General features: G+C 44.7%; 1 protein-coding gene across 2 annotated transcripts in view; it reads right to left on the reverse strand.

Annotated features, from left to right (window-relative positions):
- Nucleotides 1–738: 738 nt before the first annotated feature.
- cacna2d2a (calcium channel, voltage-dependent, alpha 2/delta subunit 2a) overlaps nucleotides 739–27,221 on the reverse strand; it is a 1,119,650-nt gene continuing 1,093,167 nt past the window's right edge. For both annotated transcript variants that reach the window (XM_067999049.1, XM_067999048.1), the window contains one exon: nucleotides 739–2,313. In XM_067999049.1, the coding sequence (XP_067855150.1) occupies nucleotides 2,185–2,313 (129 nt within the window). In that variant the 3' untranslated portion in view covers nucleotides 739–2,184. The remainder of the gene's footprint in view (nucleotides 2,314–27,221) is intronic.

Below are 27,221 nucleotides of genomic sequence, written 5' to 3' on the forward strand. Positions count from 1 at the left end.
TTGAGCATATGTCTGGAGGGCCTCTTGTTCCCCCCATCGCCCCCCCGGCGGATATAGGATGTCCCTCCTTCTGTCCACCTCTTGCACCAGGGTCTCTAGTGCATCAGCAGAGAACCTTGGTGCATGCACTCTCACAGGCCTGGTACAAACTCAGATCGACAGATTGGTGAGGTCTGGTGTGCTGATTGGAAGATGTGGGATTTAGTGGTGCACAACCTTTATTCAATGTTTTAACATAACTCATCAGTGTGTAAACATAGGGATGGGACCTGCATCTGTGTTTTACGTGTGCGATATCTGATCTCCGTTCAGACTCCGTGCAGACGTAGACTGTTATTTTCATCAAATAACAGGTGCCAGCTACCTTTAAGAGATTTCTAATGGACAGCCTGCCTTTAAGAGATTGGAGTTCCCCCTGCTGGTGGTAAGTTCACGTTGATTCCCAATGTCGATTGCAGGTCAGTCCTCAGGCCTGACGAAGTAGGCCCTATCCAGTTTCTCCCCCTAAAATTTTAACCGCTGGGAAGGGGCACTCTGCACATGTATCAGACTGGTCGCTGCAGTTTAAATGCGCTCGGAGATAAGGTACGGTTACTTGCTAACAAGGACTATTGAGGTGCGGATGCTTGTTAATGAGAACCAACAAGAACACTCAGCCTGAATAAAAGGTTATTCACATCAAATAGAACTAGGGGAGGAGAGCAAGAGTGACAACACACAATAAATAATTTTTGGTTATGAAGTTTATTTTATGAGTGAATCACTGTGTATAAGTAACATATCTAAAGAGCATCTTGTCCTCTGCTGATGGTAGAGATTTAGAAATCCCCAAGTGTGTAAGTCTTATTTATAGGGAGGTTTGATATCTAACAGGTGTTGGGATTTCACTCACTGTAGCCACCTAGAGTGTCTATAGTTTCACAATATCACAGCACTTAACATGTCCAATAAATGCGACACTTATTGACTTCTGTTCAACAATTTCTTGGACATTATTCTTTCAAAGTGTTGATCTTCCTTAAGGAACAGATGCACAAATAATCAGCCTGTCTGTAGGCAACAACGATTCAGCTTACAAGTAACGTAACATACATCCTCTTTCTCTCAAGTAACATCTTGTAAGGGACTCGACAATACTCTCAACCAACCTCAACTAACATATTATACACGCTCTCAATCACCTACAGGTCACTTGCAGTCACCTATAAGTAACACACAGTGGAAAGGGGAGGCTGCAACAAAGCTCCTTTACCACTGGAAGAAGTTACCCCCTTTGCTTTTCTCCTCAGTTTCCCCACGGATGTTAAGTGTGCAAAAACAACTTTTCACGCTGAGACCGTTTCATTTGGATTTCTCTAAAGTTGCCTGTGACGTGCGCCTGCACATCTGTTCCACAGTTACAGTCAGGATTGGGAGTGGAACGCAAAGAACAGCTGGAGAACCTGAACCTCGGACAGGACACCTGCCTAGTAGCAGCCTCTGTGCTCAGATGGAGGAACATTTAAGATGAGTTTAAAAAGAATTTATGAGGGACATATTTTACTACTGGGGACAGAAATCTCCCTGAATAAAAATGGAAGCAGTGGTATAAAAAGGAAGGATTCTGGCAACTGGCAGGTGACAATGAGTAACATGCTATCCTGACTGCTGATGTCATTACCTTACAGTCACTTCAATTGGAGAACTGCCCTGTAAATTGGCTGTCAATCAAAATATGTGATCAAAGCCATCTCATTTGGCAAAACTAAGTAGTGCATAAATAAATGCAACCTGTCTCAAAAGCAGATAAAAGCAGAATATACCAATGGAAGTAATGCTATCCAGTAACATTGAAACTGCCATGGTCTCCTATTAAATGTAAAGAGAAAGTCTGGGAAAGCAGTGGGGCCTACACAAGATGACGATGGGCTCCTCTTGTGTTTCCCATCTTCTTATTCATGTAAAGGGTCTTCCACAAAGCAGATCCATGAAATCCTGCCTTCCCCACAAGTTATCTTGCCAGGAAAATACTGGTTGTCCAAACGACCACAATAGACCAGCTCCACACACACACACAGTTTGCAGCTCCACCACACGACAACACGGAGATGTGAGACTGGAATGAAGAATTAGGCTTCCAGGGGAAGGGAAGTCCTCAGCCATGAGAATCGCACAGCTGATATCTAGTTACAGGAAGGTCCCAAATCAAAGGCTGCTGGCCCAGGGAAAGAGGTTGAGCTTGGCAGTCCAAGACAGGAGAAACAGCTGCAGAGCTAGTAAGATGCAGAACGAGGGCGTCAACATGGCTCCAGCACCGCAGTCTGAGGTATTCTCCTGCAACAATGACAGACACACCTTAGCAGATAAAACAAGATAAAACAGTACATTACAGAGAATTTACAGCACAGAAACAGGCCATTCAGCCCAACTGGTCTATGCTAGTGTTTATGCTCCACACGAGCCTCCTCCCTCTCTATTTCATCTCATTCTATCACCATACCCTTATATCCCTTTCTCCCTCATCTATTTAGCTACTTATCTAGCTTCCTCTTAAATGCATCGCCTCAGCTGCTCCTTATGGTAGTAAGTTCCACATTCTTACCACTCTCTGGGTAAAGAAGTTGGATTTATACTTAAACTTATATTCATGGTCCCTAGTTCTGGTCTCCCCCACAAGTGGAAACATCTTCTCTACATTTACCCTGTCAAACCCCTTCATAATTCAAAGACCCCTATCAGGTCACCCCTCAATCTTCTCTTTTCTAGAGAAAAGAGCCCCAGCCTGTTCAGCCTTTCCTGATAATTGTATCCTCTCAGTTCTGGTAACCTCCTTGTGAATCACCTGTACCTCCATATTCTTTTAATAATACGGAGACCAGAACTGTTCACAGTACTCCAAGTGTGGTCTAACCAAGGTTCTATATAAGTTTAACATAACTCATAGAATCATAGAAAGGTTACAGCACAGAAGGAGGCCATTCAGCCCATCAAGCCCGTACCGGCTCTTTGTAAGAGCAATCCAGTTAGTCCCATTCCCCCGCTCTTTCCCCACAGCCCTGTAATTTTTTTCCCTTCAAGTATTTATCCAATTCCCTTTTGAAAGTTATTATTGAATCTGCTTCCACCGCCCTTTCAGGCAGTGAATTTCAGATCATAACTATTCGCTGCGTAACAAAGCTTTTCCTCCTGTCGCCTTTGGTTCTTTTGCCAATCACCTTAAGTCTGTGTCCTCTCGTTCTCGACCCTTCCACCAATGGGAACAGTTTCTCTTTATTTACTTTATCTAAACCCTTCATGATTTTGAACACTTCTATCAAATCTCCTCTCAACCTTCTTTGCTCCAAGGAGAACAATCCCAGCTTCTCCAGTCTATCCACATAACTGAAATCCCTCATCCCTGGAATCATTCTAGTAAATCTCTTCTGCACCCTCTCTAAGGCCTTCACATCTTTCCTAAAGTGCGGTGCCCAGAACTGGACACAATACTCCAGTTGTGGTTGAACCAGTGTTTTATAAAGTTTCATCATGACTTCCTTGCTTTTGTACTCTATGCCTCTATAAAGCCCAGGATCCCATATGCTTTTTTAACTGCTGTCTCAACCTGCCCTGCCACCTTCAATGACCTGTGCACATATACCCCCAGATCTCTCTGTTCCTGTACCCCCTTTTGAATTGTGCCCTTTAGTTTATATTGCCTCTCCTCATTCTTCCTGCCAAAATGTATCACTTCGCTCTTCTCTGCATTAAATTTCATCTGCCACATGTCTGCCCATTCCACTAGCCTGTCTATAGCCTCTTGAAGTCTATCACTATCCTCACTGTTCACTACACTTCCAAGTTTTGTGTCATCTGCAAATTTTGAAATTGTGCCCTGTATAGGACAGGGGATTCGATTCATGGGGAACTGGCACCAGTACTGGGGAAAGAGGGAGCTGTTCCGTTGGGACGGGCTCCACTTAAACCGGACTGGGACCAGTGTCCTGGCGAATCGAGTAACTGGGGCTGTAGATAGGGCTTTAAACTAAAAAAGGGGGGAGGGGAAATTTAAAAAACTAATGAAAAAAGTCAAGGCAACAGAGCAGTGTAGTGATTTAAGTAAAGATAAGCAGAGTGTGGCAGGAAGGGACAGAGAGTTTACCAATAATAGTGCATCAATCGAATAAGGTCAAAGCAGGAAAAATGGTAAAAAGTCAAAATTAAAGGCTCTTTATCTGAACGCACGGAGCATTCGTAACAAGATGGATGAATTAGTTGCACAAATAGAGACTAATGGGTTTGATCTAATAGCCATTACAGAGACATGATTACAAAGTGACCACGGTTGGGAACTAAATATTCCAGGGTTCATGACGTTTAGAAAAGACAGGCAGAATGGAAAAGGAGGGGGTGTAGCCCTGATAATAAAGGATGACATAAAGACAGTGGTGAAAAAGGATCTTGGCTCAAAGATCAGGAAGTAGAATCAGTCTGGGTGGAAATAAGAAATAACAAGGGGCAGAAAACATTGGTGAAGTAGTTTATAGGCCCCCGAATAGTAGCTATACCATTGGACAGAGTATTAATCATGAAATAATAGGAGCTTGTAACAAAGGTAATGCAATAATCGTGGGGGACTTTAATCTTCATATAGACTGGGCAAAAAAATTGGAGGACGAGTTTATGGAATGCATTCGAGACAGTTTCCTAGAACAATATGCTGTGGAACCAACCAGCGAACAGGCTATTTTAGACCTTGTACTGTGTAATGAGACAGGGTTAATTAGTAATCTCACAGTAAAGGATCCTCTGGGGAAGAGTGATCATAATATGATAGAATTTCACATTGAGTTTGAGAGTGACATACTTAAGTTAGTCTTAAACTTAAATGAAGCCAATTACATAGGTATGAGGGGTGAGTTGGCGAAGGTAGATTGGGAAATTAGATTAAAGGGTAGGATGGTTGAAAAGCAATGGCAAACATTTAAAGGAATATTTCAATATTCTCAACAAATATACATTCCATTGAGAAATAAAAACTCCACGGGAAAAGTGATTCACCCATGGCTAACTAAAGAAGATAAGGAGAGTATTACATTAAAAGAAGAGGCCTATAATGTTGCCAAGAAGAGTAGGGAAAGCCAGCACGGATTTGTTAAAGGCAAATCGTGTTTAACTAACCTGATAGAGTTTTTTGATGAGGTAACAGAGGGTAGATGAGGGCAATGCAGTTGATGTGGTGTATATGGACTTTCAAAAGGCGTTTGATAAAGTGCTGCATGGTAGGCTTATCATCAAGATTGTGGCCCATGGAATAAAGGGGGCAGTAGCTACATGGATACAGAATTGTCTAAGGGACAGGAAACAAAGAGTAGTGGTGAACAGTTCTTTTTCCGACTGGAGGGAGGTGTACAGTGGTGTTCCCCAGGGGTCGGTGCTGGGACCACTGCTTTTCATGATTATTTATTAATGACTTGGACTTGGGTGTACAGGGCACAATTTGCAAATTTGCAGATGACATAAAACTTGGAAGTGTAGTAAACAGTGAGGAGGATAGTGATAGACTTCAAGAGGATATAGACAGGCTGGTGGCATGGGCAGACACGTGGCAGATGAAATTTAACGCAGAAAAATGCGAAGTGATTTCGGTACAAAGAATGAGGAGAGCCAATATAAACTAGAGGGCACAACTTTAAAAGGGGTGCAGGAACAGAGAGATCTGGGGGTATATGTGCACAAATCGTTGAAGGTGGCAGGGCAGGTTGAGAAAGCGGTTAAAAAAGCATACGGGATCCTGGACTTTATAAATAGAGGCACAGAGTACAAAAGCAAGGAAGTCATGATGAACCTTTAGAAAACACTGGTTCGACCACAACTGGAGGATTGTGTCCAGTTCTGGGCACCGCACTTTAGGAAAGATGTGAAGGCCTTAGAGAGGGTGCAGAAAAGATTTACTAGAATGATTCCAGGGATGAGGGACTTTAATTACGTGGATAGACTGGAGAAGCTGGGGTTATTCTCCTTGGCAGAGACGGTTGAGAGGAGATTTGATCGAGGTGTTCAAAATCATGAAGGGTCTGAACAGAGTAGATAGAGAGAAACTGTTCCCATTGGCGGAAGGGTCAAGAACCAGAGGACACAGATTTAAGGTGATTGGTAAAAGAACCAAAGCTGATACGAGGAAAAACTTTTTTACACAGCAAGTGGTTGTGATCTGGAATACACTGCCCGAGGGGGTGGTGGAGGCAGATTCAATCATGACCTTCAAAAGGGAACTGGATAAGTACTTGAAAGGAAAAAAATTGCAGGGCTACGGGGATAGGGCGGGGGAGTGGGATTAGCTGGATTGCTCTTGCAGAGAGCTGGCGTGGACTCGATGGGCCAAATGGCCTCCTTCCGTGCTGTAACCTTTCTATGATTCTTTCTATGATTCTAGGATGCCTGAGGATTGGGAGAGTTTTAGAAACCAGCAAAGGACGACAAAAAAAATTGATATAAAGAAAGAAAATAGAATATGAGAGTAAACTAGTAAGAAATATAAAAACAGATTGTAAGAGCTTCTACAAGTATGTAAAAAGGAAGAGAGCAGCAAAAATAAATGTTGGTTCCTTAGAGGCTGAGACAGTAGAAATTATAATGGGGAATCAGGAAATGGCAGATGTGTTAAACAAATATTTTGTATCTGTCTTCACAGTAGAAGACACAAAAAGCATACCAGAAATAGTAGGGAACCAAGGGGTAAATGGGAGTGAGGAACTTAAATAATTAATATCAGTAGAGAAAAAGTACTGGACAAACTAATGGGACTAAAAGTCAACAAATCCCCTGGACCTGATGGCCTACATCCAAGGATTCTAAAAGAGGTGGCTGCAGAGATAGTGGATGCATTGGTTATGATCTTCCAAAAATTCCCTAGATTCTAGAACGGTCCCAGTGGATTGGAAAGTAGCAAATGTAACCCCTCTATTCAAGAAAGGAAGGAGAGAGAAAACAGGGAACTACAGGCCAATTAGCCTGACATCAGTCGTTAGGAAAATGTTGGAATCCATTATTAAGGAAGTGGTAACAGGGCACTTAGAAAATCATAATATGATTCGGCAGAGTCATCATGGTTTTATGAAAGGGAAATCGTGATTGACAAATTTATTAGAGTTTTTTGAGGATGTAACTAGCAGGGTGGATAAAGGGGAATCAGTGGATGTAGTATATTTGGATTTTCAAAAGGCATTCGATAAGGTGCCACACAAAAGGTTGTTACACAAGGTAAGGGCTCATGGGGTTGGGGGTAATATATTAGCATGGATAGAGGATTGGTTAAAGGACAGAAAACAGAGAGTAAGGATAAACAGGTCATTTTCAGGTTGGCAGGCTGTAACTAGTGGGGTACAGCAAGGATCGGTGCTTGGGCCTCAGCTATTTACAATCTATATTAATAACATAGATGAAGGGACCGAGTATAATGTATCCAAGTTTGCTGAAGATACAAAGTTAGGTGGGAAAGTAAGCTGTGAGGAGGACACAAAGAGTCTGCAAAGGGATAGCGACAGGTTAAGTGAGTGGGCAAGAAGGTGGCAGATGGAGTATAATGTGGGGAAATGTGAGGTTAATCACTTTGGTAGGAAGAATAGAAAAACTGAATATTTTTTAAATGGTGAGGAACTATTAAATGTTGGTGTTCAGAGAGACTTGGGTGTCCTCGTACAAGAAACACACAAAGTTAGTATGCAGGTACAGCAGGCAATTAGGAAAGCAAATGGCATTTTGGCCTTTATTGTAAGGGGGTTGGAATACAAGAGTAAGGAAGTCTTTCTACAATTGTCCAGGGCTTTGGTGAGACCTCACCTGGAGTACTGTGTACAGTTTTGGTCTCCTTATCTAAGGAAGGATATACTTGCCTTGGAGGCGGTACAACTCAGGTTCACTACATTGATTCCTGGGATGAGAGGGTTGTCCTATGAAGAGAGGTTGAGTAGAATGGGCCTATACTCTCTGGAGTTTAGAAGAATGAGAGATGATCTCATTGAAAGATATAAGATTCTGAGGGGGCTTGACAGGGTAGATGCTGAGAGATTGTTTCCCCTGGCTGGTGAGTCTAGAACTAGGGGGCATAGTCACAGGATAATGGGTTGGCCATTTAAGGCTGAAATGAGGAGGAATTTCTTCACTCAGAGGGTTGTGAATCTTTAAAATTCTCTACCCCAGAGGGATGTGGATGCTGAGTCGTTGAGTATATTCAAGGCTGAGATCGATAGATTTTTGAACTCTAGAGATATGGGGATCGGGCGGGAAAGTGGAGTTGAGGTTGAAGATCAGCCATGATCTGATTGAATGGCAGAGCAGGCTCGAGGGGCCATATGGCCTACTCCTTCTCCTATTTTTTATGTTCTTATGTTCTTATGTATACCCAAGTCCAAGTCGTTAATATATATCTAAAAAAGGAGCGGTCGTATTACCAACCCCTGGGGAACACAATTGTACATCTTCCTCCAGTCCAAAAAACAACCATTCACTACTCTCTGTTTCCTGTCACTTAGCCAATTTCGTATCCAATTTCTCTGCTTTTCAATTCTATTCCTCTAGAACATAAATTAAAGAAAGAATTCCCTTGCAGTGCAGTGGCACAGCACATTAGTACTCTGCTGTATTGGGGCTACAAAGAAGTAAAATGCACCACTACTAGAACCAGAGGGGCGAATGAGGAGAATTATTATTTTACGCAGCGAGTTGTTCTGATCTGGAATTCACTGCCTGAAAGGGCGGTGGAAGCAGATTCTATGATAACTTTCAAAAGGGAATTGGATAAATACTTGAAGGGAAAAATTTGCAGGACTATGGGGAAAGAGCAGGGGAATGGGACTAATTGGAAAATCTGGTACAGGCACGTTTGGCCGAATGGTCTCCATCTGTTCTGTACGATGCTATAAGACTCCTCATCTCTGCTTAGGCGATCATGGCAAGGCACCTCTGCTGTATAAGGGAGAGAAATGATAAGGGTTGGTGACCCTGGGTCTCTCTCCTGCGTTTCCAGTTACAGACTGGTATCAATGGAGGCCTATACACAGGCCACTCGCCTGCTCTCTTGGATGTGAAATGGTGTGTGAGGGACCTACAGCGGAGAAAAATACACAAAACAAGGAGCAAAAAATCAAACGTTAGACTGTATTAGTCATCGCGGCCTATTAATAACTAGTTCTAAATCCTTTTCTAACTATTTAAGCTTCCTCTAATATTTAACCTGTTTTACTTTGATAAACATAATTACAAGTTAAAATTAATTTTTCAAGGTGCCATGTCAATCTCACTGATGAATATTCTCTAAGTGGGTCCTTCAGAAAACCTTGAATCTGATTTCCCCCTCTTTCCATGCAGTATCTCTATATGCATCAGGATGGGTCTATTGTCCAATGACTCGAGGTCAAAGTTTCTGAGGTCGAAGAGCAACTGTCAACATTCGGGAGGCTGAAAGGGTCTCGAAATGCACATTGGTCATCCTCCAGGCAGAGGGGGTTAGTGGGGAACAGAAGCGGGTGACCATCCGTCAGGTAGGAAGGAGAGATGGGAGGCAGTGCAGGCATCTCCTGGGAGTATTCAGTACTGAACTCCTGTGATAATCATAACAACTGGGAGGAGGCAACAATGAACGAAACTGTGGAGAAAGGGCAGGAGTGAAGTGCAGAAACACAATAGTAATACTGGATTCCATAGTTACAGGAATAGATTGGAGCAATTGAGGGTCCTGAATGGTGTGTTCCCTCCCAGATGCCAAGGTAAGTGATATCACGGAGCAGGGGTCGGTATTGGGACCACTGCTCTTTTTGATATATATTAATGATCCGGACTTGGGTATAGAGGGTATCATTTCAAAGCTTGCAGATGACACAAAACTCTGAAATGTCGTAAACAGTGTAGAGGATAGTAACAGACTTCAGGAGGACACAGACAGACTGGTGAAACGGGCAGACACATGGCAGGTGAAATTTAACACAGAGAAATGTGAAGTGATGCATTTTTGTAGGAAGAATGAGGAGAGGCAATATAAACTAAATGGTACAATTTTAAAGGGAGTGCAGGAAGAGAGGGACCTGGGGGTGTATGTACACAAACCTTTGAAGGTGGCAGGACAAGTTGAGAAGGCTGTTAAAAAAGCATATGGGATCCTGGGCTTTATAAATAGAGGCAAAGAGTACAAAAGCAAGGAAGTTATGCTAAACCTTTATAATCACTGGTTAGGCCTCAGCTGGAGTATTGTGTCCAATTCTGGACACCACACTTTAGGAAGGATGTGAAGGCCTTAGAGAGGGTGCAGAGGAGATTTACTAGAATGATTCCAGGGATGAGGGACTTCAGTTATGTGGAGAGACTGGAGAAGCTGGGATTGTTCTCCTTAGAACAGAGAAGGTTAAGGGGAGATTTAATCGAGGTGTTCAAAATCATGAACGGTTTTGATGGAGTAAATAAGGAGAAACTGTTTCCAGTGGCAGAGGGTCGGTAACCAGAGGACACAGATTTAAGGTGATTGGCAAAAGAGCCAGAGGCGACATGAGGAAAAAATGTTTACACAGAGTTGTGATGATCTGGAATTCACTGCCTGAAAGGGCAGTGGAAGCAGATTCAATAATAACTTTCAAAAGGGAATTGGATAAATACTTGAAGGGAGAAAATTTGAAGGGCTGTGGGGAAAGAGCAGGGGGGTGGGACTAATTGGATAGTTCTACCAAAGAGCCGGCACAGGCATGATGGGCCAAATGGCCTCCTTCTGTGTTGTGTCATTCTATGAGTCTATTCTAGGTGGAAAAGATTTTGGAGCAGGATGGGGAACAGTCAGAAAATGTGGTGCATGTTGGAAACATAGGGGAAAGAAAAGAATTGGGGTCATGCAAAGGGAGTTTCAGGAACTGGGAGATAGATTAAAGAGCCAACCCCAGGATTAGGAATCTCAGCATTACCCCTGGTGCTACACATTACTCACTGTAAGAAAAGCAAAATAAGGGCGTTAAATGTGTGGCTGGAGAGATGGTGTAAGACGGAACGGTTCAGGTTCCTGGGACATTGGGACCTGTTCTGGGGCAGGAGTGGCCTGTACGGGATGGACGGGGGCTGGAGAGATGGTGTAAGAGGGAAAGATTGAGGTTCCTGGGATACTGAGGCCAGTTCTGGGGCAGGAGTGGCCTGTACAGATTGAATGGACGTCACATAAACAAGACAGGGTCCAATCTCCTCTCTGGGAGAGTTACTACAGTGGTGGGGGAGTGTTTCCATTAATATGACAGATGAAGGGGGGAAAACCGTGATGGGGAAGCAGAAAGGAGAGGAAGAGGGAAAAGGAGTGTGGGAAAGACAAAAGAGGAAAACAGATCAGAAGGAAGAGGGGTTAAAATGAGTAAAGTCACCAAAGAGACAGCATGCGGGAATGAATTGTATGTACATAATCTAGAGGCACAAATTGCCAAGATAACATCATTAGCAGATGTGGCTTTGGGGCAGGACTGGGAACTGAAAGTCCCTGGTTACAAACTATTCAGGAGAGATAGAGCAGGATAAAAGGCAGCAGAGACAGCTTTGTTAATCAAAGATTCCATTACAGGGCTAGAACACAGGGATGGTATAGAGGATGGTGTGAAAGATGAACCTACTTTGTTGGAGTTAAGGAATAAGAAGGGAACTGTTACTCTGTTGGGAGTTTATTATAGATCACCAAACAGTGGAAAGGAAATCAAGAAGGCGAATGGAATGCTGGCCTTCATATCGAGAGGACTGGAGTACAAGGGGGCAGAAGTTATGCTGCAGCTATACAAAACCCTGGTTAGACCGCACCTGGAGTACTGTGAGCAGTTCTGGGCACCGCACCTTTGGAAGGACATATTGGCCTTGGAGGGAGTGCAGCGTAGGTTTACTAGAATGATACCCGGACTTCAAGGGTTAAATTACGAGGAGAGATTACACAAATTGGGGTTATATTCTCTGGAGTTTCGAAGGTTAAGGGGTGATCTGATCGAAGTTTATAAGATATTAAGGGGAACAGATAGGGTGGATAGAGAGAAACTATTTCCGCTGGTTGGGGATTCTCGGAGTAGGGGGCACAGTCTAAAAATTAGAGCCAGACCTTTCAGGAGCGAGATTAGAAAACATTTCTACACACAAAGGGTGGTAGAAGTTTGGAACTCTCTTCCGCAAACGGCAATTGATACTAGCTCAATTGCTAAATTTAAATCTGAGATAGATAGCTTTTTGGCAACCAAAGGTATTCAGGGATATGGGCCAAAGGCAGGTATATGGAGTTAGATTACAGATCAGCCATGATCTTATCAAATGGCGGAGCAGGCTCGAGGGGCTGAATGGCCTACTCCTGTTCCTATGTTCCTATATGTTCCTAAATGCAGAAACACATAGGCCCAGAAATTGCCTTACAAATCAGGGTGAAGCTAACAGGGCTCACCGTTACTTCAGCGAAAACTGAAGAGTAACTCCCGGCAACCCTACATGCTTTTTCTGATTCACCGGTGATTTGAAAGCTTTGCCTTAAAGGGACCTCGCCGGCTGCAATCAATGGAGCAGGACTAATTTACTCTCCTGGCCAGCTGGAAACTAACTAGTCTCGCCAAGGAAAGGGACGCTGAGTTATATCAGATTGAAACTAACTTTTAACGGTGTGGTAAGTATTAATGACTGCCAAACAACCTTTCTGGCACTGAAAATTAACTTTTAAAAATGTGGAGTTTCATTTACTCCTGATTTTAATAGTTTTTGGATGTTTGAAATATTTTTTTTTAAAAATTAAATTTTTTAAAAAAAGTTTTCTTTTTCTTTCTGTCTCTTTTATCCCAGTACTTTAATCTTACCTTCTCTTTATTTTGCTTTCTCTATCTCATTTTATATTACATTTACTAACCTTATCGGCATTTCCTGGTTTTTAGTCTGCGCGGTTTGTGAATGAGTTTCACTTCCTGGTTCTGACAGCGTGGCTTGCTGCAAGCTGATTGGTTGAGGGGCTTTAGGGATCCTATCCCCGTTCACACAGCCCGGGAAAGAATGCTGATGTTTTTTGAACTCAGAATTCAAGGAAGTTGACGCCAAAAAGGATGCGGTAACTTAGTGGGTGAATTTAAATCCAACGAGTGGCAAACACTGCTGGTTCACCGCTCCAAACAATTTACGGCCCATTGGGGGATGGGGATAAGAGTAATGGAAGAGCCAAAGAACGGGAGGGGTTCTGACAGTATGTCCAAACTGCTCTCGAAATCAGTCCCTTGTTAATCCAACAAGAAAAGAGACAATGCTGGATCTAGTTCTAAGAAATGAGTTACGGTAGTGTAAATGATGTAAGGGGAGGGGAACATCTCGGAAACAGTGACCAGAACATAATTAGGTTCATTGGAAAAACTGAAAAGGAGACGAGAAAAAGACATAGGTGCCTAATGGAAAAAGTCAATTACAATGACATAAAAAGGGAACTAGCCCAGATAAAGTGTAAAGGAAAATTGGTGAAATGCACAAACAATGGGAAACACTCCTACAGAAGATGAGTGGGGTACAGACTAGACATAATCCCGAGGAGATGAGTAGGGTACAGAATAGACATATTCCCCAGGAGATGAATAGGGAACAGACGAGATATATCCGCAGGAGATGAGTAAATACAGAGTACGAATATCTGCAGGAGATGAGTAGCGTAGAGACTAGACATATTCCCCAGGAGATGAGTAGCGTACAGACTAGACATATTCCCCAGGAGATGAATAGGGAACAGACTAGATATATCCGCAGGAGATGATTTGGGTTCAGACGAGATATGTTTACCAAAAGCAACATGCTATAGACAGAGCTAAGCGATTCCACAACCAACGGATCAGATCAAAGCTCTGCAGTCCTGCCACATCCAGTCGTGAATGGTGGTGGACAATTAAACAACTAACGGGAGGAAGAGGCTCTGTAAACGTCCCCATCCTCAATGATGGCAGAGTCCAGCACATGAGTGCAAAAGACAAGACTGAAGCATTTGCAACCATCTTCAGCCAGAAGTGCTGAGTGGATGATCCATCTCGGCCTCCTCCCGATATCCCCACCATCACAGAAGCCAGTCTTCAGCCAATTCGATTCACACCACGTGATATTAAGAAACGGCTGAGGGCACTGGATACAACAAAGGCTATGGGCCCCGACAACATCCCGGCTGTAGTGCTGAAGTCTTGTGCTTCAGAACGAGCCGCGCCTCTAGCCAAGCTGATCCAGTACAGCTGCAACACTGGCATCTACCCGACAATGTGGAAAATTGCCCAGGTATGTCCTGTCCATAAAAAGCAGGACAAATCCAATCCGGTCAATTACCGCCCCATCAGTCTACTCTCAATCATCAGCAAACTGATGGAAGGTGTCGTCGACAGTGCTATCAAGCGGCACTTACTCACCAATAACCTGCTCACCGATGCTCAGTTTGGGTTCCGCCAGGACCACTCGGCTCCAGACCTCATTACAGCCTTGGTCCAAACGTGGTCAAAAGAGCTGAATTCCAGAGGTGAAGTGAGAGTGACTGCCCTTGACATCAAGGCAGCATTTGACCGAGTGTGGCACCAAGGAGCCCTCGTAAAATTGAAGTCAGTGGGAATCAGGGGGAAAACTCTCCAGTGGCTGGAGTCATACCTAGCACAGAGGAAGATGGTAGTGGTTGTTGGAGGCCAATCATCTCAGCCCCAGGACATTACTGCAGGAGTTCCTCAGGCAGTGACCTAGGCCCAACCATCTTCAGCTGCTTCATCAATGACCTTCCCTCCATCATAAGGTCAGAAATGGGGATATTCGCTGATGACTGCACAGTGTTCAGTTCCATTCGCAACCCCTCAGATAATGAAGCAGTCCGAGCCCGCTTGCAGCAAGACCTGGACAACATCCAGGCTTGGGCTGACAAGTGGCAAGTAACATTCGTGCCAGACAAGTGCCAGGCAATGATCATCTCCAAGAAGAGAGAATCTAACCAACTCCCCTTGACATTCAACGGCATTACCATCACCGAATCCCCCACCATCAACATCCTGGGGGTCACCATTGACCAGAAACTTAACTGGACCAGCCAAATAAATACTGTGGCTACAAGAGCAGATCAGAGGCTGGGTATTCTGCGGCAAGTGACTCACCTCCTGACTCCCCAAAGCCTTTCCACCATCTACAAGGCACAAGTCAGGAGTGTGATGGAATACTTTCCACTCGCCTGGATGAGTGCAGCTCCAACAAGAAGCTCGACACCATCCAGGACAAAGCAGCCCGCTTGATTGGCTCCCCATCCACCACCCTAAACATTCACTCCCTTCACCACCGGCGCACAGTGGCTGCAGTGTGTACCATCCACAGGATGCACTGCAGCAACTTGCCAAGGCTTCTTCGACAGCACCTCCCAAGCCCATGACCTCTACCACCTAGAAGGACAAGGGCAGCAGGCACATGGGAACAACACCACCTGCACGTTCCCCTCCAAGTCACACACCATCCCGACTTGGAAATATATCGCCGTTCCTTCATCGTCGCTGGGTCAAAATCCTGGAACTCCCTTCCTAACAGCACTGTGGGAGAACCTTCACCACACGGACTGCAGTGGTTCAAGAAGGCGGCTCACCACCACCTTCTCGAGGGGAATTAGGGATGGGCAATAAATGCCGGCCTCGCCAGCGACGCCCACATCCCATGAACGAATAAAAAAAATTGAGTAGGGTACAGACTAGACATTTTCCCCAGGAGATGAGCTCGGTACAGATGAGACATATACCCCAGGAGTTGAGTCGGGTGCAGATTAGACAGGACATGATTAGGGCACAGAAAAGACATTTTCCCAGGTGATGAGTTAGGTACAAATGAGACATATACCCCCGGAGATGAGTGGCGTACAGACTAGACATACTCCCCAGATGAGCATCATACAGATTAGAAATATTTCTCAGGACATGAGTAGGGTACAGACTAGACATGTTCACCAGGAGATGAGTAGAGTACAGACTAGACATGTTTGGCAGGAAAGGAGTTGGGTACACAATAGACAATGGTGCAGGAGATGAGTAGGATACAAATCAGACATAATCCCCAGGAGATGATTGGGTACAGACTAGAGAGATTTGCCAGGAGATGAGTAGGGTATAGACTAGACATATTCCCCAGGAGATGAGTAGGGTATTGACTAGACATATTCCCCACGAAATGTGCAGTAGACCGACCAGACATGGTCCCCAAGAGATGAATAGAGTACAGACTAGACACATACTCAGGAGATGAATTGGGTACAGACCAGACCAGTTTCCCAGGAGATTAGTAGGATACAGACTGCACATATTCCCCCGGAGATTTGTAGGGAACCGATCAGCCATGCTCCCCCGGAGATGAATAAGGTACAGACTAAGCATGTTCCCCAGCAGATATGTAGGGTGCAGATTAGACATATTCACCAGGAGATGAGAATAGTACAGACTAGACTTGTTCTGCAGGAGAGGAGTAGAGTACAGACCAGACAAGTTCCACAGGAGATCAGTAAGGGACAGACCAGACATATTCCCCAGGTGATGAGTAGAGTCCAGACTAGCCATATTCCCCAGGAGATGAGCAGGGTACAGACTCGACATATTCCCCAGGAGATGAGTAGGGTGCAGATGAGACTTAATCCCCAAGAGTTGAGTAGAGTACAGACTAGAGATGTTCCCCAGAGATAAGTAGGGAGCAGACTAGACATATTCCCCAGTAGATGAGTAGGGTACAGAATAGACATATCCGCAGGAGATGACTACAGTACAGACTGGACATATTCCCCAGGATAGGAGTAGGGTACAGACCAGACATGTTCCCCAGGAGATGAGCAGGTTACGGACGAGACATATTCCCCAGAAGATGAGTAGGGTCCAGATTAGACATATTCCCCAGGAGATCATTAGGGTGCAGACCAGACAAAGTCCACAGGAGATGAGTCGGGTGCAGACGAGACATGTTACCGAGGAGATGAGTATGGTTCAGATCAGACATATTCCCCAGGAGATGAGTCGGGTGTAGACGAGACATGTCCGCAGCAGATGAGTAGGGTAAAGATTAGATATATCTGCAGGAGATGAGTACGTCATGGACCAGACATGTTCCACATGAGATGAGGAGGGTACAGACGAGAAATACTCCCAAGAGTTAGTAGGGTACAGACTAGACATATACCACAGGAGATGAATTGGGTTCAGGTAAGACATATTCCCCAGGAGATGAGTAGGGTACAGACTAGACATATTCCCCAGGAGATGAGTAGGGTACAGACTAGACATATTCCCCAGGAGGATAGTAGGGTACAGACTAGACATATTCCCCAGGAGGATAGTAGGGTACAGACTAGACATATTCCCCAGGAGGATAGTAGGTTGCAGACTAGACATATTCCCCAGGAGGATAGTAGGGTACAGACTAGACATATTCCCCAGGAGGATAGTAGGGTACAGACTAGACATATTCCCCAGGAGGATAGTAGGGTACAGACTAGACATATTCCCCAGGAGGATAGTAGGGTACAGACTAGACATATTCCCCAGGAGGATAGTAGGGTACAGACTGGACATATTCCCCAGGAGGATAGTAGGTTGCAGACATATCAAAAGGAGATGAGTAGGGTACAAACGAGACATATTCCACAGGAGATGAGTCGTGTTCAGACTAGAGATATCCAAAGGCGATGAGTATGTTATAGACTAGACGTGTTCCGCAGGAGAGGAGTAGGGTACAATCTAGACATATTCCCCAGGAGATGATGAGGGTACAGACCAGATAAAGACCCCAGGGATGAGTAGGGTACAGACCAGACTTATTCCGCAGAAATGAGTAGGGTACAGACTAGACATGTTCCCCAGGAGATGAATAGGCCACAAACTAGACATATTCCAGAGGAGATGAACAAAGTACAGTCTAGACATGTTCTGCAGGAGTTGAGTAGGGTGCAGACTAAACATATTCCCCAGGAGATGATTCGTGTACAGACCAGACAAATTCCCCAGGAGATGAGTAAGGTACAGACTAGACATATTCCCCAGGAGATGATTCGTGTACAGACCAGACATATTCCCCAGAACATGAGTCGGTTACAGACTAGGCATGTTCCCGAGGAGATGAGTAGCGTACAGACTAGAAATATTCCATAGGTGAGTAGGGCACAGACTGGACATATTCCGCAGGTGGTGAGTAGGATACAGACTAGACACGTTCCCCAGGAGATGAATAGGGTACAGACTAGACATAGTCACTTGGAGATGGATAGGGTAAAGACTAGCCATGTTCCCCAGGAGGTGGGTGGGGTACAGACTAGATATTTCCGTAGGAGATGAGTCAGACCATAAGAGATAGGAGCAGGAGTAGGCCATTCGGCCCCTCAAGTCTGCTCCGCCATTTAATGAGATCATGGCTGTAAGAGTTCTGGGAATTCCACCTTTTCCCTGAGTATGGAAAACTTTGGCCATTGACTAAAATCCTAAGATGGAAGGATAGGTGAGAGGTCACCAGACGAATCAACAACACACACAGCGGAATGTGGGAGAATTACTGCTTCAGACATGTCTCTGTTTTAATGCAAAACCTACAGCAGGTGGTCAATACTCAGCCCTAATTCGAGAGGCAGTCTGCCATTGAGAGAGGCAACTGCTCCAGACATGGTGGGGCCATGTCTTTGTTTTAAAGCAAAACCGATCAACACCTAGGACGTTGGATACAACCCTTCCATACCCAGAATCAACCTAGTGAACCTTCTCTGAACTGCCTCCAATGCAAGTATGTCCTTAAATAAGGGCACCAGAACTGTATGCAGTACTCCAGGTGTGGTCTCACCAGCACCCTGTACAGTTGTAGAATGATTTTGCTGCTTTTATATTCCATCCCCCTAGAAATAAAGGCCAATATTCCGTTTGCCTTCCAGATTACCTGCTGCATCTGTATGTTGACTTTTTGTGTTTCATGTACGAGGACACCCAGATCCCTCTGTACCGCAGCATTTTGTAGTATTTCTCCATTCAAATAATATTTTGCTTTTTTATTTTTCCTCCCAAAGTGGATGACTTCACATTTTCCAACATTATATTCCATCTGCCAAATTTTTGCCCATTCGCTTAACCTGTCAATATCCCTTTGCAGACACTTTGTGTCCTCCTCACAACTTGCTTTTCCACCTATCTTTGTATCATCAGCAAATGTGGCCACAAGACACTCTGTTCCTTCATCCAAGTCACTGATACAAAACGTAAATAGTTGAGGCCTCAGCACTGAGCCCTGCGGCACCCCACTAGTTACAGATTGCCATTTTGAAAATGACCCTTTTATCCCGACTCTTTGTTTTCTGTTAGTTAGCTAATCCTCTATCCATGCCAGTATATTACCCCCAACACCATGAGCTCTTATCTTGTGCAGTAATCTTTTATATGGCACCAGTACAGTACAGACAAAAAATAACCCCAGGGGATTTGCATGGTACAGACTAGACATATTCTGTAGGAGATGAGTAGCCTACAGCCTCGACATATCCGCAGGAGATGAGTAGGATACAGACTAGACATATTCCCCAGGGGGAGAGTAGGTTGCAGACTTGACATATCAGCAGGAGATGAGTAGGATACAGTCCAGATATATTCTCCAGGAGATGAGTAGGATACAGAGCAGACATATTCTCCAGGAGATGAGTAGGATACAGACTAGACATATTCCCCAGGGGGAGAGTAGGTTGCAGACTTGACATATCAGCAGGAGATGAGTAGGATACAGTCCAGACATATTCTCCAGGAGATGAGTAGGATACAGAGCAGACATATTCCCTGGAGATGAGCAGGGTACAGACTAGACATATCAGCAGGAGATGAGTAGGGTACAGATTCTACATATTCCCCAGGAGATGAGTGGGGACCAGACTAGACACATTCCCCAGCTGATGAGTAGGGTACAGGCTTGACTTATTCCATGGAGAGGAGTAGGGTACAGACGAGACATAATCCGCAGGAGATGAATGGGGTACAGACTAGGCATAATCCCCAGCAGATGAGAACGGTAAAGGCTAGAAATATCCGCAGGAGATAAGTAGGGTACAGACTAGACATAATCCCCAGGTGATGAAGAGGGTAAAGTCGAGGCATATCCCCCAGGAGATGAGGAGGGTACAGACCAGACATATTCCCCAGCAGATCAGTGGGTTACAGACTAGAAATATTCCCCAGGAGATGAGGAGGGTACAGACTAGACATATTCCCCAGGACATGAATTGTGTACAGACCAGACATATTCCCCAGGAGATAAGTCGGATAGAGACGGGACATATTCCCCAGGAGATGAGTAGAGTCTAGACCGGACATAATCCCTAAGTGATGAATAACGTACAGACGAGACATATTCCCCAGGAGATGAGAATGGTACAGACCAGACATATTCCCCAGGAGGTCAGTAGGTTACAGACTGGACATGTACCCCAGGAGATGAATGGGTACAGACTAGACATATTCCTCAGGAGATGAATAAGGGACAGGCCAGACATATTCCCCAGGAGATGAATAAGGGACAGGCCAGACATATTCCCCAGGAGATGAATAAGGGACAGGCCAGACATATTCCCCAGGAGATGAATAAGGGACAGGCCAGACATATTCCCCAGGAGATGAGTAGGGTACAGACTAGATATATTCATCGAGAGATGATTCGGTTACAGACAAGACCTGTTCCCCACGAGATAAGCAGGGTACAGACTACGCATGTTCCCAAGGAGATGTGTAGGGTACAGACAAGACATATTCCCCAGGTGTTGAATAAAGTACAGTCTCGAGATATTCCTCAGGAGAATGAGTAGAGTACAGACTAGACATATTCCCAAGGAGGTGACTCGGGTACAGACTAGACATATTCTCCAGGAGATGAGAAGGGTAGAGACTAGACATATTCTCCAGGAGATGAGAAGGGTACAGACTAGACATATTCTCCAGGAGATGAGAAGGGTACAGACTAGACATATTCCCCAGGTGATGAGTAAGGTACAGAGTAGATATATTCTCCAGGAGATGAATGGGGGACAGACTATACATGTTCCCCAGGAGAATTAGTAGAGGACAGACGAGACATGTTCCCCAGGAGATGAGTTGGTTCCAGAGCAGATCTATTCCCCAGGAGTTGAGTTGGCTACAGGCTAGACACATTGCCCAGGAGATGAGTGGGGTACAGACCAGATATACTCGCCAGGAGATGAGAAGGTTACAGACTAGACATAGTCCCGAGGAGATGAGTAGGGTAAAGACGAGACATATTCCCCAGGAGATGAATGGGGTACAGACTATACACGTTCCTCACGAGGTGAATAGGTGTGCGGATATACACAGTGTGCTGAGAGTTCGGTATGTGTGGGAGTTCGGTGAAGTGGGGGAAGGAGGTGCTGCTTTGCCTTGCTTTTCCGAACTTTTCCCACAGAGCGGCAGTGGACCTGAGAGTAGATGACTGAGATTGTGGAATAAAAGCAGCAGCAGACCTGCACCAAGAGACAACTACTGTGCGACATCACAGGTGAGGCAGGAGAGTCCGAGAGGTGAGCAGAGTATAAAAGGGGAGGCCTAGAGCCGGAGGAGAGTCTGAGAGTCTAAGGGCAAGTCATGGCAGCGCAGCTCGCACCCGTGATATGCTCCTCCTGCACTATGTGGGAAGTCATGGACACTATCAGTGTCCCTGGCGACCATGTGTGCAGGAAGTGTGTCCAGCTGCAGCTACTGGCTAACCGCATTTCGGAGCTGGAGCTGCGGGTGGATTCACTGTGGAGCATCCGCGATGCTGAGACTATCGTGGATAGCACGTTCAGTGAGGTGGTCACACCGCAGGTAAAGATTACGCAGGCAGAAAGGAAATGGGTGACCGCCAGGCAGAGTAAAAGGACTCGGCAGGTAGAGCAGGAGTCCCCTGGGGCCATCTCCCTCTCAAACAGATATTCTGCTTTGGATACTGTTGGGGGAGATGGCTTATCAGGGGAAAGCAGCAAGAGCCAGGTTCGGGACACCACAGGTGGCTCTGCTGCACAGGAGGGGAGGAAGAAGAGTGGCAGGGCTATAGTGATCGGGGATTCAATTGTAAGGGGAACAGATAGGCGTTTCTGCAGCTGCAAACGTGACTCCAGGATGGTATGTTGCCTCCCTGGTGCTAGGGTCAAGGATGTCACGGAGCGGCTGCAGGGCATTCTGGAGGGGGAGGGTGAACAGCCAGTAGTCGTGGTCCATATTGGTACCAACGACATAGGTAAAAAAAAGGGATGAGGTCCTGCAAGGTGAATTTAAGGAGTTAGGAGATAAATTAAAAAGCAGGACTTCAAAGGTAGTGATCTCAGGATTACTACCAGTGCCACGTGCTAGTGAGTATAGGAACAGGAGAATAGACCGGATGAATGCGTGGCTGCAGGGATGGTGTAGGAGGGAGGGATTTAGATTCCTGGGACATTAGGACCGGTTCTGGGGAAGGTGGGACCTATACAAGCGTGACGGGTTACACCCGAGCAGGACCGGGACAAATGTCCTTGTGGGGGTGTTTGCTAATGCTGTTGGGGAAGGTTTAAACTAGAGTGGCAGGGGGATGGGAACCTGAGCGAGGAGTCAGAAGGGAATAAAGTTGAGAGCAGCAAGAGAGGGCAAGACCCAGGGGAAATCTACAATACAAATAGTACAAACAGTTGTTCAAGAACAAGTGAAAGGGAAAAGCATAGAGCAGCGGAAAGAAAGTGTACTTTAGGTACTTTAGGCACGACAGATAAAATGAAAACTAGAAGGCGTAAGGCGATTAACCCAGCATCAAAGCTGTGGCAGGGGGTTGGGAACCTGAGCAGGGAGACAGAGGAAAGCGTATCAGGAAGGGACAGAAGGTATGGAGTAAAAGGTAAAGTGTTAAAAAAGGAAAAAGCAGGAACTAAGTGTCACAAAACATATTTGAAAGTTCTTTATCTGAATGCACGTAGCATTCGTAACAAAATGGATGAGTTAATGGCACAAATAACGACGTATGGGTATGATCTTGTGGCCATTACAGAAACATGGCTGCAGGGTGACAACGACTGGGAATTAAATATGCCAGGGTATTTAACAATCAGGAAGGACAGGCAGGAAGGAAGGGGAGGTGGGGTGGCTATGTTAATAAGGGAAGGAATCACTGTAATACAGAGAAAAGATATTGGGACAAAGGATCAGGATAATGAAACAGTTTGGGTAGAGATGAGGAATAATAAGGGGCAAAAAACACTTGTGGGCGTAGTATATAGGCCTCCTAATAGTTGCAACTCTGCTGGAAGAAGTATTGATCAGTAAATAGTCGGGGCATGTAATAAGGGAACAGCTATAATTATGGGGGATTTTAACTATTATATTAACTGGACAAATCAAATTGGGCAGGGTAGCCTTGAGGAAGAGTTTATTGAGTGCATCAGGGATGGATTTCTTGAGCAGTATGTAACTGATCCTACAAGGGGGAAAGCAACCTTGGACCTGGTCCTGTGTAATGAGCCAGGGTTAATTAATAATGTCCTAGTTAAGGATCCCCTTGGAATGAGTGACCATAACATGGTTACATTCCATATCCAATTAGAGGGTGAGAAGGTTGGTTCTCAAACAAGTGTACTGAGCTTGAATAAAGGAGACTATGATGGTATGAGAGCGGAATTGATTAAAGTGGACTGGGAAACTAGATTAAAGGGTAAGACGGTACATGAGCAGTGGTGTTCATTTAAGGAGTTATTTTGCAACTTTCAAAAAATATATATTCCACTGAGGAAAAAAGGGTGTAAAAGAAATAACAGCCATCCGTGGCTAAGTAAAGAAATTAAGGATAGTATCCGACTAAAAACAAGGACATATAAGGTAGCCAAACTTAGTGGGAGGATAGAAGATTGGGAAGTCTTCAAAAGACAGCAAAAAGTAACGAAAGGATTGATTAAGAAAGGGAAGATAGATTATGAAAATAAATTAGCAAAAAATATAAAAACAGATAGCAAGAGTTTCTACAGTTATATAAAAAGAAAAAGGGTGGCTAAGGCAAACGTAGGTCCCTTAGAGGATGAGACCGGGAAATTAATGGTGGGAAACATGGAGATGGCAAAAATGCTGAACAAATATTTTGTTTCAGTCTTTACGGTAGAGGACACTAAGAATATCCCAACACTGGACAAACAGGGGACTCTAGGAGGGGAGGAGCTAAATACGATTAAAATCACTAAGGAATTGGTACTCAGTAAATTAATGGGACTCAAGGCGGATAAATCCCCTGGACCTGATGGCTTACATCCTAGGGTCTTGAGGGAAGTGGCAGTAGGGATTGTGGATGCTTTGGTAATAATTTTCCAAAATTCTCTGGACTCGGCAAAGGTCCCGGCAGATTGGAAAACTGCCAATGTAACACCCTTATTTAAAAAGGGTAGTAGGCAGAAGGCTGGAAATTATAGACCAGTTAGCCTAACATCTGTGGTGGGTAAAATTTTGGAGTCTGTTATTAAGGAGACAGTAGCAGAACATTTGGATAAACATAATTTAATAGGACAAAGTCAGCATGGCTTTACTAAGGGGAAGTCATGTCTGACAAATTTGCTTGAGTTCTTTGAGGATATAACGTACAGGGTGGATAAAGGGGAACCAGTAGACGGAGTGTATTTGGACTTCCAGAAGGCATTCGACAAGGTGCCACATAAAAGATTATTGCTCAAGATAAAGAATCACTGGATTGGGGGTAATATTCTGGCATGGGTGGAGGATTGGTTGTCTAACAGGAAGCAGAGAGTTGGGATAAATGGTACATTCTCGGACTGGCAACCTGTAGCCAGTGGTGTTCCGCAGGTGCTGGGTCCCCAACTCTTTACAATCTATATTAATGATTTGGAGGAGGGGACCAAGTGTAACATATCAAAGTTTGCAGATGATACAAGATGGGAGGGAAAGTGGAGAGTGAGGAGGACATAAAAAACCTACAAGGGGATATAGACAGGCTGAGTGAGTGGGCGGAGATTTGGCAGATGCAATACAATATTGGAAAATGTGAGGTTATGCACTATGGCAGGAAAAATCGGAGAGCAAGTTATTATCTTAATGGCGAGCAACTGGAAAGTACTGCAGTACAAAGGGATCTGGGGGTCCTAGTGCAAGAAAATCAAAAATTTAGTTTGCAGGTGCAGCAGGTGATCAAAAAGGCCAACGGAATGTTGGCTTTTATTGCTAGGGGGATAGAATATAAAAACAGGGAGGTATTGCTGCAGTTATATAAGGTATTGGTGAGACCGCACCTGGAATACTGCATACAGTTTTGGTCTCCATACTTAAGAAAAGACATACTTGCTCTCGAGGCAGTACAAAGAAGGTTCACTCGGCTAATCCCGGGGATGAGGGGGCGGACATATGAGGAGAGGTTGAGTAGATTGGGACTCTACTCATTGGAGTTCAGAAGAATGAGAGGCGATCTTATTGAAACATATAAGATTGTGAAGGGGCTTGATCGGGTGGATGCGGTAAGGATGTTCCCAAGGATGGGTGAAACTCGAACTAGGGGGCATAATCTTAGAATAAGGGGCTGCTCTTTCAAAACTGAGATGAGGAGAAACTTCTTCACTCAGAGGGTGGTAGGTCTGTGGAATTTGCTGCCCCAGGAAGCTGTGGAAGCTACATCATTAAATAAATTTAAAACAGAAATAGACAGTTTCCTAGAAGTAAAGGGAATTAGGGGTTACGGGGAGCGGGCAGGAAATTGGACATGAATTTAGATTTGAGGTTAGGATCAGATCAGCCATGATCTTATTGAATGGCGGAGCAAGCTCGAGGGGCCGATTGGCCTACTCCTGCTCCTATTTCTTATGTTCTTATGTTCTTATGTTCAGACATAATCCCCACGAGGTGAGAAGGGTACAGACTAGACATATTCCCCAAGAGAATGAGTAGTGTACAGATGAGACATGTTCCCCTGGAGTTGAGTAGGCTACAGACTAGACACGTTGCCCAGGAGATGAGTGGGGTACAGACCAGACATACTTCCCAGGAGATGGTTTGGGTACAAACAAGGCATATTCCCCAGGAGATGAGTAGGGTACAGACTAGCCATGTTCCCCAGGAGGTGGGTGGGGTACAGACTAGATATTTCCGTAGGAGATGAGTCAGACCATAAGAGATAGGAGCAGGAGTAGGCCATTCGGCCCCTCAAGTCTGCTCTGCCATTTAATGAGATCATGGCTGTAAGAGTTCTGGGAATTCCACCTTTTCCTTGAGTATGGAAAACTTTGGCCATTGACTAAAATCCTAAGATGGAAGGATAGGTGAGAGGTCACCAGACGAATCAACAACACACACATGGAATGTGGGAGAATTACTGCTTCAGACATGTCTCTGTTTTAATGCAAAACCTACAGCAGGTGGTCAATACTCAGCCCTAATTCGCGAGGCAGTCTGCCATTGAGAGAGGCAACTGCTCCAGACATGGTGGGGCCATGTCTTTGTTTTAAAGCAAAACTGATCAACACCTAGGACGTTGGATACAACCCTTCCATACCCAGAATCAACCTAGTGAACCTTCTCTGAACTGCCTCCAATGCAAGTATGTCCTTAAATAAGGGCACCAGAACTGTATGCAGTACTCCAGGTGTGTTCTCACCAGCACCCTGTACAGTTGTAGAATGATTTCGCTGCTTTTATATTCCATCCCCCTCGAAATAAAGGCCAATATTCCGTTTGCCTTCCAGATTACCTGCTGCATCTGTATGTTGACTTTTTGTGTTTCATGTATGAGGACACCCAGATCCCTCTGTACCGCAGCATTTTGTAGTATTTCTCCATTCAAATAATATTTTGCTTTTTTATTTTTCCTCCCAAAGTGGATGACTTCACATTTTCCCACATTATATTCCATCTGCCAAATTTTTGCCCATTCGCTTAACCTGTCAATATCCCTTTGCAGACACTTTGTGTCCTCATCACAACTTGCTTTTCCACCTATCTTTGTATCATCAGCAAATGTGGCCACAAGACACTCTGTTCCTTCATCCAAGTCACTGATACAAAACGTAAATAGTTGAGGCCTCAGCACTGAGCCCTGCGGCACCCCACTGGTTACAGATTGCCATTTTGAAAATGACCCTTTTATCCCGACTCTTTGTTTTCTGTTAGTTAGCTAATCCTCTATCCATGCCAGTATATTACCCCCAACACCATGAGCTCTTATCTTGTGCAGTAATCTTTTATATGGCACCAGTACAGTACAGACAAAAAATAACCCCAGGGGATTTGCATGGTACAGACTAGACATATTCT

This window comes from Heptranchias perlo, chromosome 17 (assembly GCF_035084215.1).
Source record: "Heptranchias perlo isolate sHepPer1 chromosome 17, sHepPer1.hap1, whole genome shotgun sequence".
Classification (NCBI taxonomy): Eukaryota; Metazoa; Chordata; class Chondrichthyes; order Hexanchiformes; family Hexanchidae; genus Heptranchias; species Heptranchias perlo.